The sequence below is a fragment of the Nematolebias whitei genome, chromosome 8 (assembly GCF_014905685.2).
Source record: "Nematolebias whitei isolate Nwh7 chromosome 8, NemWhi1, whole genome shotgun sequence".
In the NCBI taxonomy this organism is placed as follows: Eukaryota; Metazoa; Chordata; class Actinopteri; order Cyprinodontiformes; family Rivulidae; genus Nematolebias; species Nematolebias whitei.
In genome coordinates, this window is record NC_056505.1 from 51,222,015 (window position 1) to 51,237,824 (window position 15,810).

The 15,810-nt window shown below is 46.1% G+C and overlaps 1 protein-coding gene across 1 annotated transcript in view; it reads right to left on the bottom strand.

The window, feature by feature from the left end:
• Window positions 1-15,810, bottom strand: part of LOC119413724 (FK506-binding protein 15) — a gene marked incomplete at its 5' end in the record, with an annotated part of 28,450 nt that overhangs the window by 2,641 nt on the left and 9,999 nt on the right. Inside the window, 3 exons of the mRNA XM_037680778.1 lie at window positions 3,320-3,436; window positions 14,048-14,096; window positions 14,196-14,350. Of these exons, the coding sequence (XP_037536706.1) occupies window positions 3,320-3,436; window positions 14,048-14,096; window positions 14,196-14,350 (321 nt within the window). The remainder of the gene's footprint in view (window positions 1-3,319; window positions 3,437-14,047; window positions 14,097-14,195; window positions 14,351-15,810) is intronic.

Below are 15,810 nucleotides of genomic sequence, written 5' to 3' on the forward strand. Positions count from 1 at the left end.
CCAGTAACGTCTTGTTTTTTATCGTCCAATCAGATGTGGCCCTCCAGATACACCTTCCGTATTTGTCTGCAGAGATACCCATTTGCGTGAGAAGGGTTCCACTGGAAGCGATATGTGCTACTGCGTTATGGGCTTCCCCAAGCACATTCACCATGTTCTAAAATGTCAACATGGCCGCCCCTCATCCTCTGGATCAGGTTATTCTGCAAGGGTCCTCTGGGCCTCTCAGTGAGGTATGTGCTCAGGATTCCTTGTGACGTTGTTGGTATTAGTCATTCAGTGCTTTCAGCACCGCCCTCTGGCGGTCAGTAGAGATGAAATAGAACGAAAGTTACATATGTAACTACGGTTCCCTGAATCCCAGATGACCGCCAAAGCTTCACTGTTACTCAGAATCCTTGCATTCCATGAGAAGATTCTATAGGAGCAGAGCCGAGGGTGACGTCAGGCTATACGCCCTCTGGTTAATCATCCGACGTGTCACAGCTGTGGATATTTTGATATTACTACTCGAACAGTGCAAGCGCGCAGGGAACATTCAGTGCTTTCAGCACCGCCCTCTAGCGGTCATCCAGGATTCATAGAACCATAATTACATACATACGTTTCCTGATGCATGTTCAATAATCCAGGTAGAAAAATCTAAAAAAGTTCAATCTGGTCCTCTGGACATTCAAAAAAAAAAAACCAAACAAAGCAAATCAACAAAAAATGTAGAAACGTTTCGTCTCTCATCCGAGAGACTTCCTCAGTCTGAGGAGCTGTATTCAGCTCAGTCTCTTAAATAGCACCGTCTCAGGGTGGATCAACCAGTTTTGCTGCTGACAACCAAAACCAGCTGATCACATGCTCAAGAAGGACCATCAGCCTAACAATGGATCATTAGCACACTGATGGCTGTTTACTGTTCACAGAGGGCTGAGTGATACTAGCAATCACAGCATTGTAAGAGGGGGACAGTTGAACCTGGAGGCTCCACCCCTGTTTAATGATGGACGGTTTCTTTTCACAAAGATGGCCTCCTTTACTCCTCTCTCAAACCATCGTTCCTCTCTGTCCAGGATGTGAACATCTTCATCCCTGAAAGAGTGACCGCTGGCCTGGAGATGAGTGTAGACCGCAGAATCCTGGCCTGATGATGTTGATCTTCTGTGCTGGGCCATCCTTTTGGCCAGTGGCTGTTTTGTTTCCCCGATGTAAGACTGATCACAGCCCTCCTGACACTGAACAGCATACACAACATTGCTCTGTTTGTGCTGGGGGACTGGATCTTTGGGATGAACCAGTCTTTGCCGTAATGTATTTTGGGGTTTAAAAGCCACTGGGACGTTATGTTTAGAAAATAAACGTCTCAGTTTCTCTGATACTCCCTCAACATATGGAATGACCACTGGTCTGGGTCTGGGTTCCTCCTTTTCACCTGTTGGCTGACTGGAGTCCTGTTTGGGTTTCTTCTCTGCTTTCAGGAAGGCCCAGTTAGGATATCCACATTGCTCTAGAGCCTGTCTTGTGTGGGATTTCTCCTTCTGCCTGGCTCCTGAGCTAGTGGGGACGCTGTCTGCTCTGTGATACAGAGTCCTGATGACTCCTAACTTGTGCTCCAAAGGGTGATGGGAGTCAAACTGCAAATACTGGTCTGTGTGGGTGGGTTTGCGGTACACCTCAGTTTGCAAATGTCCTCTACCAGAGACTGAGACCTCACAGTCCAAGAAAGCCAACCTGTCATTTTTTACATCTTCTCGTGTGAACTTGATATATTTATCCACAGAGTTGATGTGGTCAGTAAAATGTTGGCCTTCCTGAGATTTGATTTTAACCCAGGTGTCGTCAACATACCTGAACCAATGACTTGGTGGTGTCCCTGAAAAGGACGTCAAGGCTCTCTTTTCTACCTCCTCCATGTACAGGTTGGCAACAATAGGAGAAACTGGAGACCCCATAGCACACCCATGTTTCTGCCTATAATATTGCTCCCCATATGTGAAGTAGGTTGACTGCAGGCACAGTTTCAAGAGTTGACACAGTTGTTCTGTAGAAAGTGTGGTCCTGCTGCTCAGAGTGGTGTCTGATTTTAATTTTAAACTGACCACCTCTACTGCATCATCAACAGGAATGCACGTAAAGAGTGATGTGACATCAAAAGAGACCATTGTTTCATCAGTCTCCATGATGACATCCCTCACCTTATCCACAAAGTCCATGGTGTTCTGTATGTGGTGTTCTGAGCTGCCAACTAAAGGGATGAGTACAGACGCCAGATATTTGGAAACATTGTAAGTGACAGAGTTAATCATACTAACAATTGGTCTTAAAGGTACACCTTGTTTGTGGATTTTAGGTAAACCATACAGACTAGGTGTGGCCTCCCCTGGGTACAGTCTGTGGTACAGAAAACGGTCAATAGAGACGGTGCTATTTAAGAGGCTGAGCTGAAAACAGCTCCTCAGACTGAGGAAGTCTCTCGGATGAGAGACGAAACCTTTCTACATTTTTTTGTTGATTTGCTTTGTTTTTTTTTTTTTGAATGTCCAGAGGACCAGATTTAACTTTTTTAGATACATACGTTTCGTTTTATAAAAACAATCACTTTAGTTTTATGACATTTTCATTTGGTCTGAAATATTTACCCAACAAATATATCTCCCATATAAATACACCAAGGTCTTTAATTACTTTAAAAACATTGTCCTCTCTGAAATGTGCTTTAGCAAACTTCCTCTAGTTTTGTCTTCTTATGCTACTTAACTAGCGGTTTGCCACTTCTAGCTAGTCTTTAGCTACTTTTATCATTTAGTTTGTCTTTGGTTTCTTTTACCATCTAGCCAGCATTTTGCCACTTTAAACTTTTACTTAACGTTTTATTCATTTTAGCTTTTAGCTAGTATTCTGCTTGCTTTAGCTTTACCAACTCAATTTCAACTTCTTCAACAGGTTCTGTCAGTTATTCAACACTCAGAGGTCACACTGCACCTGTAAAATGCTTTTGTCCAGTTTATCATTTGCTTTAAATCCATAAAGGTCAAGTAAGGAGGATGTAAAAACACTGATTTAGTCTGACACTGCAGTTGAGCCCAAGCATTCATACCAAGACAAGATAACCAGGAACCCCCCCCCCCCCACACACACACACACACACACACACATCTTCCAATTTGAGCTCATGGCCCAGGACAGAACTTTATGCTACTCTATCACATACCAGACACAGCATGTTGAACTAAGATTAGCTAAAAGGAAGGGTATTTATGCTAGTGATGTAGCCACATGCAGATCAAAAACAGTCCAGTAGATATAATAAACTCAGGGGTCAAATGCTGACCTCCAGCTCCGAGTCACTGGATTCAGGCTGACTGGCAGCTCCGGTCAGAAAAGGCAGCATCGGCTGACCCATCTTTGCCATGCGAGAGATTAGCTTGGCTTTAGTGGCATCTGGATTCTGAAGAAGAGAAGACTTTACAAAATTCAAAAACTTGAATACAGATACAGTGTGGGGGATGGGTTTAGTTTTTGGATCACGTGGTGTCGGTAGTGATGTTAAGATAACCTGTTTGCTCACCTGGTGATTTTGTGAATGAGTGGGTGATGGGGGAAGTTACATTTTTGCTGATCACTTTGCGCTTTACGCCTTTTAATTCTTACCTTTGATGCTGGAACCTGTGGATTTGTACGCTGCTCTGGGATATATATGATTCACGTATGTTTTGCCTTGGAATATGAAGACGCTAATAAAGGAATCATAACTGCAGCTTGAATTTATGTCTCAAACAGTGGGTGAATCAACAATAATTTCCCCTACTCAGCGACTCAGTTTGTTTGACAGTCGCCAATACTTGTCAGCAAAAATGTGACGGCAACGGAGCCTCACGCATAGCAGGAACACTAAGGTGAGCCCACACAACACTGCCACACCTATGAAGTGGATTGTTTGACAGAAAAGGAGAAGATGACAGTGGTATGTAACCTGCGTGTTCGATGCTGTGTATTTCTTGTTTATTTACAGTTTGGTTCTGCCACGTGAAGATGTTGTTGTGACACGTGTATGAACAGATCATTGGTCCTCATCTGCTCATACAGACTCATGTTTGTGCTGCTGTTGTTTTGGTGCATTGTTTTTGTACCATTAGTGCTTAGTGTATTCTTAGTTTAGTGAATGTAGTATATCCTTAGTTCATGACTCGGATCTTACTAATGTTTTTCTTTACAATTTGTGTTTTTGTTGCATGTAACTGCGACCCTATGTACATAGTTCCGTCCCACCTTATGCATCACATGTGGTGTGTATGATAGAAAAATCTTTCTGACTCTGACTGGCCTGCAGACATGCTTTCTGCGATTAAAAGACTGCCATATATATTGAAAGACAAATGGCGATCAGCATCTTCTTCATTAGACTGTCATACAACAACAGTCTTCAGTCAGAGGCTTCTTCAAATCAGTTGTAGGACAGACCGCTACAAGAGATCCTTCCTGCCCACAGCCATGAGCATCTATAACAACTCTTTAATGAAACCAGGATGATGAGTTACCACAACATATAATTTCCCTCTGGGATTAATAAAGTATTTTTGAATTGAATTTGAATCATGTGACATCCAGGAGAAGCAGCATTGCAGAGCAAGATTTAGTGACATTGTTTCCTTCCTTGAACATCAAGTTAAAATTATTATAGATCCTGTCTTTGGAAATATATGTGATGCTCCATCAACACAATTGACAGCAAGGAGCAGCGATGGAGAGAAGCATTCTCCTTCTCCAAGAGCTAAAGGAAGCAGGTTCGGCACAACTGTCTCTGCTGTTGAGAGCAATAATCATCCAGAGGTTCAAGAGCATCACACGTCTGTGAAGATTTGTCTCGTAGACACATGCTGGAATCATGCTCTCTGCTTGATAAAAAAACGTCATAATGAGAAGATTTAATTTCTTAGGAAGAATGGCATCTATTTTGGCTGCCTGTGTACTGAGCACATCAGCAAAGAATGCAAAAAACGTTGGTTACGTACTGTAACCCCAGATTCTATGAGTATAGGCGTAGCCCTTTAAGGCCCTCGCTAGTGGGTTTTATCCCGTCATGCAAAGCATCGCACTGAAAAGTTTAGTCCACACCCACCTGTTGTGTGGGCCCCATCCGGTCCGTATAAATTACGTTAAGAGCGGGTAATTGGCTCGCAAATAGCTTTTTCTTCAGCCATTTAGGAGCCAGTGAGGTCCGGCGCTTAAAGGGCTACGCCTATACTCATAGAATCTGGGGTTACAGTACGTAACCAACGTTCTATTTCATATAGGCTTCGCCCTTTAAGGCCCTCGCTAGTGGGTTAAAAGGCAAAGCATGATGTGGTCCTCGCCTCACTGGGTCCATTCGAACACCATATGAAGCGCCTGCTTGCCAAAAAAATCTTGTCACTCAGCTCTCCATGTGCGTAATTACGCGTTGCGTAATTATGCGTACCATGCACAGACGCGTGCTGTGTATTTATGAGTTCTGAATGCATGAACGCCCCGGAAAACTTTCAACGGGGGAAGGAAGATGCTGAAAAAAGGCCGTGACCCAACAGATTCACGGCTGATCAATATGAACAGATTAATAATAACAAGTGAACTGATTATTAATCAAATGAACTGATTGGTAACAATAGTCATGAACTGATTAGTGACAATAGAACCAGAACAACAGTCACAACTTGTGACTGATAACAACATCTCACACTGTAAATGCATGCAGTCAAATGTGAGTTTAAACGAGGTTCCATGAAACAACAATATTCATTCTGTTAAGGCACTAAAGACAGAATGTGTCATGGAATAAGCCGTCACATCACGTAGATAAAAGCAAATAAATGAGCAGGGTTAGTGTTTCTGCTATGCATGAGGCTCAGTTGCCATCAGATTTTTGCTGACAAGTATTGGCGACTGTCAACCCGGCCGCAGTACAAATATCCTGCATTGTCATACCATTATGAAAAGCAGTCGAAGATGCAATACCTCTGGTCGAGTGTGCCCTGAGGTTGACAGGAGGCTCTAAATCTGATGCTCTGTAGGCTTCAGAAATGGCCTCACACAGCCAGTGTGACAGGCGCTGGGTGGATAACGGGCGACCTGCAGATGCATCTCTATAATGCACAAACAAATGTTGAGTTTGAAGCATTGCAGCCGTGCGCGCTATGTAACACGTCAACGCCCGCACAGGACAGAGAAGATGGAAAGATGCTTCTTCTTCTGATTTGTGGGGGGGGGGGGAAAAACCCCTCCAACGATATCGCTCTTGATTTAAAAGAGCTCGTGATGTTTTTAGGCATAAAGGCTGGATTCGGTCTTAGATCAGCTGAGCTGCCATCAGACTGAATTCTGAGACATGACGGAGTGACAGAGAGGGTAGATAAATCACTCACCCTCTTAGCGGATGTTAAAGCCTGAACCAGGGCTGTTTTAAGGGACAAAAATTTAATTGGAACCTGATACAGTGGCTTAAATGGAGCTTTGATCAGGGCCCGTAGGACCAGCGTTAAATCCCACTGTGGAGCAAGTGAGGGTGAAACAGGCCTGCGTCTCTGTACACCTTTTAAAAAACGCTTCATAAGCAGATGATTAAAAGCTGTTCTGTCCCCGAAATCTTCGTGACAAGAAGAGATGGCTGTAGCGTACGTTTTAATTGTGCTGAATGCCAGATTTCTGTCCATCAGCTGCTGCAGAAAGGACAGCACGCTACCTAGTGGACATGAAGTGGCCTCTACACCTTTCTCCGTACCCCAGCGCTGAAAAGCTGTCCACTTTGATGTGTACAGCACTGTGGTGGATGCAGCACGTGAATCCTGGATTGAGCGCACTACATCTTGAGGGAGGCCCATCCTCTCTAAGCGGATCCGCTCAGCGGCCAGACCCAAAGGTGCTGGCCTATTTCTGGGTAACTCCTGATCGCTCCTCCTGCCTGGAGGAGAGCGTCCTCCCTCCACAGCAGTTTCCACGGGTGCCCCAATAACAGGCATCGCAGAATTGGGAACCACGGGGCATTCACGTGCTCGGGAGCCACCAGGAGGGCTGTCAGTCCCTCCTCCCGAACTCGGTTCAGAAACCGTGATATCTGAGGGAGTGGGGAAATGCGTAAAGAAGCATTTTGGGCCATGGGCTGTGAGCAAACGCGTCCACCCCCTAGCGGTGGTTCGTCCCGCGGGCTCAGTGAGAACCATAGTTGACACTGAGCATTCTCTCGTGTGACAAACAGGTCCACGGCCACTCTGCCAAATTTCTGCCACGTCTGAGCCATCAGCTTGGGATGGAAGCTCCAGTCCCCATGACGCGGACCGCCCCAGGACTTCACATCCGCCCCCTCTTCAGAACACCGGGGATGTACACTGTTTAGATGGAGAGCAGATTTGGTGTGCCCAACACAGCAGCCATCTTGCAATGTGTAACATTTGGGCTGAGCACACACCCCCCCTGCCGGTTTATGTATGCTGCAGTCACTTGTTAACTGTGTAAATCAGAACATGTTGATTTCACAGCACAGGAGCAAAATCTTGAATCACATTCAAAACCGTGCGACATTCCAAAACATTTATATGAGCTGTTGTGTGGGGTGGCCACAGCGCCCCCCCAGCTCAAGACATGCATGTGCCTCCCCAGCCTGACAGGGACGTGTCTGTGAAAACTGAGACGTGTGATGTAGGTCTGCTGACGGGTACTCCCTCCGACAGAACAAGAGGGTTTCCCCAGTGTCTCAGGTCGATTCTCACGGAGGGGGGCACAGCGATCAACCATCTCCTCTGCCTCACTGGGTCCACACGCAAACGAGCAAACCACCTCTGGAGGTGTCGCACCGTGTGAGCAGACAACATCGTCCCTAATAACTTCATGACGGAAACAGCTGTTATCACTCTGCCGGTTTCATGTGGAGGAGCTGGTCCTTTAGAGCTTCGGTTTCCATCTGAGATAAACGAGCCCTCATAGTGACCGCATTTAGCTCCACTCCCAGATAAACGATCGTCTGGGCCGGGTGAACTGAGCTCTTCTCCCCGTTATGGTGAAGCCCAGATTTGCAGGTGTGACGTCAGCGCCTGAGTTTGCACTGCTGCATCCTGTCTGGAAATGGGTCAGCAGCAACAGATCGTCCAGATAAAACAGAATTCTCATCCCTGTTCTGTGTAGCGGCTGCAGAGCTGACTCCACGCATTTTGAATGGAATGTTTTTTAACAGCTGTCTGGTTGTCAACATGTGAAAATGTCTCTCCATGATCGACCTGTTGAAAATTGACAAATCCAAGATGGGTCTCATCCCTCCGGTCCGTTTTGAGACCAGGAAGTAACAAGAGTAAAACCCTGTGTTTTCCTCTCCGTCTAGAACCCTGGAAATTACATTTTTTATCAGAATTTCTTGAACTTCTGCGTGGAGGAACGAGATCTGTTCTGGAGATGACAGAACCATCTATAAAATTCCTCCAAATGGGGGGGGGGGGGGGGGGGGGGGGGGTTTGAGCTGCAAACTGCAGCGTGTATCCCCTGCTGATAAGACAGTTCATCCATCTGTCTAGAGCGCATGCTCGCCGCCACTCCGCGTAACGTTCGGGAAGCAGGCACGCATTTTGTGCAGCATCATGTTTTTTACGGGCACCAACTACCACCGTCATGTGCTGCAGAGGCATACTCTGAGCCACCCAAGGAGAGGTTTCCTTGAAGGGGCCCTGAAGGTGCCTCTGTGCCGCGCTCAGGCTGCGGGCTCACATCCGTGCTGATGTGAGCTGGTGTGCGCTGAGGGGAGGCATGCGCACCCCTGGCCATGCAGTGCAGTATAGGTGAGGGCTGCTGCGGGGGCGCACGTTTGTCACCGCTGCGGTCAGAGGAGGCAGTGCACAGCCTGGGCTGAGAGCGAGGTGCTGTGTCACGCGCGCATTTTGTGTGTTTTCTCGAGCTGCAGTGATTTTAAAAAACCTGTTTTGAGGACATCGGCTCGCTTTGTGTGGAGGATGTGTGAGGAGAAGCCGCTGTGAGATCATTCGAACTGACAGTCAGGCTGAAATCAGACACTTTAATTTCTGAATGATGTTTACGTTTTATTTCAAAACTCAAACCCTCATTGTACACACACACGTCCTCTGCAAGGAGTAATTTATGAATCTTCTCCCCCGTGAGCCCTGTGGCTGGTTGTTCAAAGACGGCACCTGTTGGCGGTCTCTGGGGAAACGCTGCACCACTGGTTGCTGGGATGAGGAGGGCTGTTCTCTGACGGGAGGGGCTGGCGGCAGAGCGGAGCAAGAAGACGCTGCTGCAGCTGTGGCACGTCTCTGCTGCTGTCTCTGGCCACGGCGCTCTCTCCAGAGGGCTGGGGGTGGGGGCTTGATGAGATGGCGCACAGTCTCCAACACCTACTCAGACTTCTTCGATTTCTTGAGCATGGCATTGAAATTGGCTCCGAACAACGCATCCGTCGTGATGAGGCCCTCTAGCGAGTCCTTCTGTAGCTTCTCCGGCAGGGAGGGGGAGTGACGAAGCCTGGTGGACTTCTGAAACATTGTCATCCAGGCTGTGATGCGAGACAGGCAGACAACAGAAGAGGTGTACAGGTTGAGGATGGCGTCAGACGCCTTGCAGAGGGAGTTCTTCGTCTCCTCAGGCAGGTCTGTTCTCTCCAGCCTCTTTGAGATGCTGTACGTCAGCTGCGCAATGTTACTGTTCGCTGCGGCCACCTGGAACGCACACTGGTGAGCTCGGTTGGAGAGCGACGTCACCGTCTGGTCATGCTTCCCCGGAGGCGCAGGACGCTGGTCCAACCTGGACATCTTTGCTCCGAGAGCCTCTGCCAGACTTGGCTCCAGGGGGGCACCGAGGGAAATTCCGCTCAGTAAACCCCTCCACTCTGGTGATGGGCGTGAATGTGGAAACCGGCACTCTCAGTCTACCAGGTCTGGCTGCAGCCTCGTTCCAGTAGGACGTCACTGCTGGGAAACGAGGCCAGATGGGATCAGGACGGCGAGCCGGGGTGGAGCCAAACCTTCCCGCCAGATCATCCGATCTGGGCGGGGGAAGGAGAGGGACGGAATGTCCCTTCGTGTCAGCCGCCTCCTGGATTATGCCAGGCAGCTCCGAGAGGAGGGCACCGATGGCTGGGAGCGGTGTGGTCGCTGATACGAAAAGGCCCGGTGGGGGGGGGGTGAGCATTCGCTCAGCCCCCCTCATTCAGACACTACGCTCTCCAGGAGGGAGTGAGCAGCGGGAGCTGCTGCTGACGTCGCCTGTCCTGGAGGAACCATCCGATTCGCTCCGAGAGTCGGCGTTAAAAAAGGGCTTTACTCCAGCGGGTAGCGACCCGCCATGGAAAATATTCCTCGGCGCTTACCTTGAAACAAGCCTGCTCGTCTGCTTCTCCTCAGGGAGGAAGAACTCACTGGGACGGCAGGAGGTTGGCGTGGCGGGGACCCAGGCAGCCTTAGCAAAGGTTGTGCCTGTCAAGCTGGACAACTTTCCTTCTTCGTTCTTCTGACAGTGCTATTAGCTTTGTAGTGGACTAGGCCTGATGTCAAAACTGACCATATGGGACTGAAACTGTCATTTCATTGATTTGAATCCAGAAATACAGTTTGACCCATCCTGAGACTTTCTTTCTTGAATTAATCAAGTGGAAAAAGACAATTCTCTATGATCATTACTATTTTACAAATGTTTTGATAATCAAATTGTGTTAGTTCAAACAATGTTTACATGTTGAAGTGAACTACTCATTTTTATTTACTTAAACAGTAGTAATGATTCTTAATCCTCAATTCAAAGAGAAATCAAGTTAGAGTACGTTACAGAGTAATGATTCAATTTCTTGATCGTCTGCTGAAGTGAGCAAATTTGTAAGTGTGTCGAAGTTCGAGGTTCGGTCAACTAAGAAGTTTACTGAAAAGAAATGTCATGTTTAACTTTTACAGCGAGATACTTGGTGAGTGGCTCCACGAAGTCTGGTTTCTCCAACAATCTTTCTGTCTGTTCTTAAACAATCTGAATCTTTTCCTTGACTTTTAATAACACCTTACATCACAAACCACACCTCTGCTTTGGTCCATCGACCAATCAAAAAGCTCTCAAATGAACCGGAAGTAGAGCCCATTTAAATGTGGCACTGCCCAGTTCAACAGAAGAGTTCTGGAGAAGAGTTCAGCTCAGAGAGTTCAGCTCAGTCTTGAAGCTGCTGTAAGCTCAGTCTTGAAGATGGAGCAGCAGTTCAAGCACAGAGTTTTTGGAATTCAGAATGCAGAGAGTTTGGGAGTTCCAGAATGCAAACGCAGGCATTCATGGAAGCTGCTGTATTAGAATCAAGCTGAACCAGAGACGATTATGGGAATTATAACTTCTGTTTGGATAACCTCACACGACTCTCGAGGTATTTAGCTGTTCTCACGGAGACGCTGAACAGTGGTTGGAAGTGAGACTCCACGCCGGAACTGATCTATCTTCAGAAAAGGTAAAAGTCGACCTTCACCAAAAGTGTACTGTTGGGACAAGCTGATTTCCAAAAGAGCGTGCTGTTCTGGTTAAAACAGACAAATTCCCTCACACATCTCTCTGTAAGATAAATCTCAGTTTTCCATCTTTAAACTCTCCTTTCTGCTAGAAAATTAATCCAGATGTTTTCAGAAATGTCTGTGGTGTAGCAACAGAAAATCATGGCCGTATGGTCTTCCTGGTTGTAAAGCTGATTGATTATGTTGTTATTTTCATATTCTGCCAAATTAATGTAAATGTTTGATGTTAAACTTTGATTCTGTAAATAAATGACCTCCATTCATTTTGATGGGTCAAAGATAAATAACGTCTCACGTTACATTTCTGTTAAATTCAAAGCACGACATCATACAGTCCAGAAAGATGAGTGAACCCGTTTAATGTATGAATATATCTCAGGATATGTCATACTACAGCTTGCTGAAGAAAAAATGGGAGCCGATTACCCGCTCTTAACGTAATTTATACGGACCGGGTGGGCCCACACAACAGGTGGGCGTGGACTACATTTTTTCAGTGCGATGCTTTGCATGACGGGATAAACCCACCAGCGACAGCCTTAAAGGGCGAAGCCTATACGAAATAGAACTGTTAGTACAAGCTGCGCTCAGACTTGTCTCCGTCCCCGCCATCAGCAAAAATCATGGATGAGATGAGCACCCCGCCATGGCAAGCTAACTAGGGGAAACTCTGTCTTTCATGTAAAATATGTGGTTTCAGACATGCAAGTATTATCCATATGCACCAAAGGGAAAAGAGTAAGGTCAAACTTGATACTGAGGCAGGTAACACTCCAGTCACAGTCTAGACTAGTGGTCTTCCTGGGGCCGGTGAACAGGACTGTAAGCTTTCCATTGTGCCAGTCAAAGGAAAATTAAAAAAGGTCAAATAACAGTGGAAACATATGCCTTTCCGGACCAAGGGAGTTCAGTTATCTTTTGTACAGTGGGTTTTATGGACAAACCAAATCTCACTGGGTGAAAGACAAAGATTCTCTTGCACACCATGGGACAAGAAAAGGTGGTGGACAGTTTTATTGTCTTTGAACTTGAAATTGCCGGATTGGACAGTGACATGTATTGTGACATGCCTGACCTATTCACTCAGCACAGAATGCCTGTAGACATGAGTAACATTCCAAAGCAACAAGACTGAGATAACTGGCCACACTTGAAGCATGTACAGTACATTTGCCAGAGATCAAAGTGCAGGTAGAGCTTTTGATTGGCATAAACATGCCCATAGCTCTAGAACGTTTGGAAGTCATCAGGAGTGAAGGTGATGGACCTTTCGCCATGAAAACTTTGCTCGGTTGGACAGTGAATGGGCCACTTAGACGAGAATGCTGTGGAAGACCAGATTGTCAGTCAACAGTCACCGTCAACAGAATTTCTGCTGTTACATTGGACAAGCTATGGAAACAGCAGTCCAAGATGAACTTCCCTGAGAGCAACCATGCTGAGCAGATGGGGCTGTCATTGGGACCGCCATGACGACTGTGTCGCCAACCGTTGCTGTCATTGGGACCGCCAGGCTGTGCCACTGACTCCTGCAGTTAATGGGACCACCCCCTCCTTCTCAAGTCTAACTCATGCTTACCACCAGGTTTGTTCCAGAGAAGTGACCTTTATGCAAAAAAAAAAAAGATGGATTAAAGCAGATTTTCCACAACTTCAATAGCGCCAGAAATGGATGAGAATTAAACGCAACTTTGTTCCTGGAGACGTGGTCCTCATAGTGGACGACTCTGCACCTCGAGGTTCCTGGATCATTGGTAGAATCACAGGAGTGGTGCTAGACAAAAGGGGGCTTGTACATCAGGTCTGGATTAAGACCTGAACGAGCCATGTATGCAGGCACATCACAAAGATATTCCTTCTTCAAGAGACTTCCGACCAATGAAGATGACACATCTGACAATTTGACATGATGCTTTGACTTAAATTTAATGCTACTGGATGTACATCGCAGACTGACTATATTTAGTCTAAGTGCTGGTAACCTCTGGCCTATGACTGACTGACTATGTATGGACAAAAGAAGAAAAGAAGAGAAAATGATTTTAATGGACTACTGAATGTGTTATGTTGTCTCATTGGTTGTCTGTGATGTAATGTATATCTTAGGTTATGGTGTTGCATGTGTAATTATTACTGTAAAATTTTGCAATTAGGGGCTGGAATGTGGTGGATGGGCGTAGTTTTTGGATCACGTGGTGTAGGTACTGATGTTAAGATCACCCGTTTGCTCACTTGGTGATGTTGTGAATGAGTGGGTGATGGGGGAAGTCTACATTTTTGCTGACCGCTTTATGCTTTGCAAAGCTTTACGCCTTTTAATTAGTGCCTTTGATGCTGGAACCTGTGGATTTGTACACTGTTCTGGGATATATATGATTCATGGATGTTTTGCCTTGGAATATGAAGATGCCAATAAAAGTAATCTTAACTGCAGCTTGGATTTATGTCTCAAACAGTGGGTGCGTCAATAATAATTTCCCCTGCTCAGCTGTTCGGTGATTCAGCTTGTTTGACAGTCGCCAATATACAGGAAAAGCAGAGCAGCTGCTTACCACCAACTGTTCACTCAGAGAGTTGGACTTGGCCCGCAGCGGTGGCTCCCTTGGAGGAAAAAACAAAACAAAATAAAAAATAAATAACAGAAGTCAAAGACAGACAAGCTTACAGCAGGAGACAGAAAGGTTGAAGCTTATAATTCACCCTGGTCTGCCAGGACCCGATGAAGCTACTGGTACTGGAGGCTCTGTGACCATGTTTTCCACACTGGTGGAAGGAGACGGAGAAGGGGAGGGGGCAGCAGAGTCTCTGGAGCTGGTACTGGTCTGATCAGAACTGCTGTCTTTGGAAAACTTTATCTACAAAAAAACAGTTCAATAAGACCCTCTCTACAATTCAGCAACAATAGAGAAGTAAAGAGGTGCTGAGAGGTTTATGTCTCTTTTCCATTAGTACCATTTTACTGGTACAGCACGGTTCGACTCGGCTCAGCACAAGTTATGTTTCCATTATACTTTCAGCAATGGTTCTAGTGGGCAGGTTCAGAATTTAAAAATTAATGTCACGCGTCTTACCAGCTGGTGGCGGTAACGCTGGTGGTAAGACCCTGAAACAGGTTTCAGTACAGGGAGAGAATTTATTTTGAAGTTTCTGGTAAATTAAAAAAAAAAAAAAAAAAAAGATTATTAAAATGATCAAATTCAACAATATATATACAGACTCTTTCCAAAAAAAACAAAAAATAGAATATCATGAAAACATTGTTTAACTTCCATAATTCCATTCAAAAAGTTAATCTTTAATAGATGATAGATTCAGTGCCCACAATTTAAACTATTTCAAGTATTTATTTTTACATAATTTGGGCTTCCAGCTCATGAAACCAACAAAAACAGGATTTCAAAAAATCAGAATTCTGTGAAGAAATCAGTCCACACTACTTCTGTTTTTACAGAAAAAAAATAATAAATTAGGATCACAACAAATCAATCAAAATAAGGTACTTTCAAATCAATATGTCAATCTTCAATACTTGGTTGTGAATCTCTTTGTCTTAATCTCTGCCTCGATGCGACGTGGCGTTGAGACAATCAGCCTGTGGCATTGACTGGGAGTTATGGAAGCCCAGATTTCCTTGATGCTGTCAGCTCTTCTTTGTTGTTGGGTCTGGTGCCCCTCATGTTCCTCTTGAGAAGACTCCATAGATTCTCAATGGGGTTTAGGTTCGACCAGTTGGCTGGCCAGTCAAGCACTGTGGTATGGACATCAAACCAGGTTTTGGTGCTTTTGGCAGCATGAGCAGGGGCCAGGTCCTGTTGGAAGATGAAATCTGCATCTCCATACAGATCCTCAGCAGAAGGAATCATGAAGTCCTCTAAAACATTCTGGTAGACTGTTGCGGTGACCTTGGATTTAAGAAAGCAGAGTTTACCAACACCTGCACCGGACACTGCACCCAAATCATGACTGACTGTGCAGTGTTTCCCCTAACATTATACAAGCGGGGCGCCCCGTCCCGTCAACAAACCGAGCGCCCCGTCTACCAAACCCCACCCCCAACCAACTGTCAGCACTGACATAACGTTAAACTAGCAGCTCGCAATGCAGGTGTGTTAGCTAAAAAGCCAAAGGCAGCCTCTTCCCTCATGCTGAACCCTCACGCTGAACGCACCCCCACCACTCGAAAACTGTCGGTACAAACAGCGCACGGCTCAGATGTGTGTCTGTCCCCCCCCCCCCCCCCCCCCCCCCCCCAAAACCCACAGTTGACCTGAACAGCGCACAGCTTTGGACGCGTCTCTGTCCATCTTCCCCACCC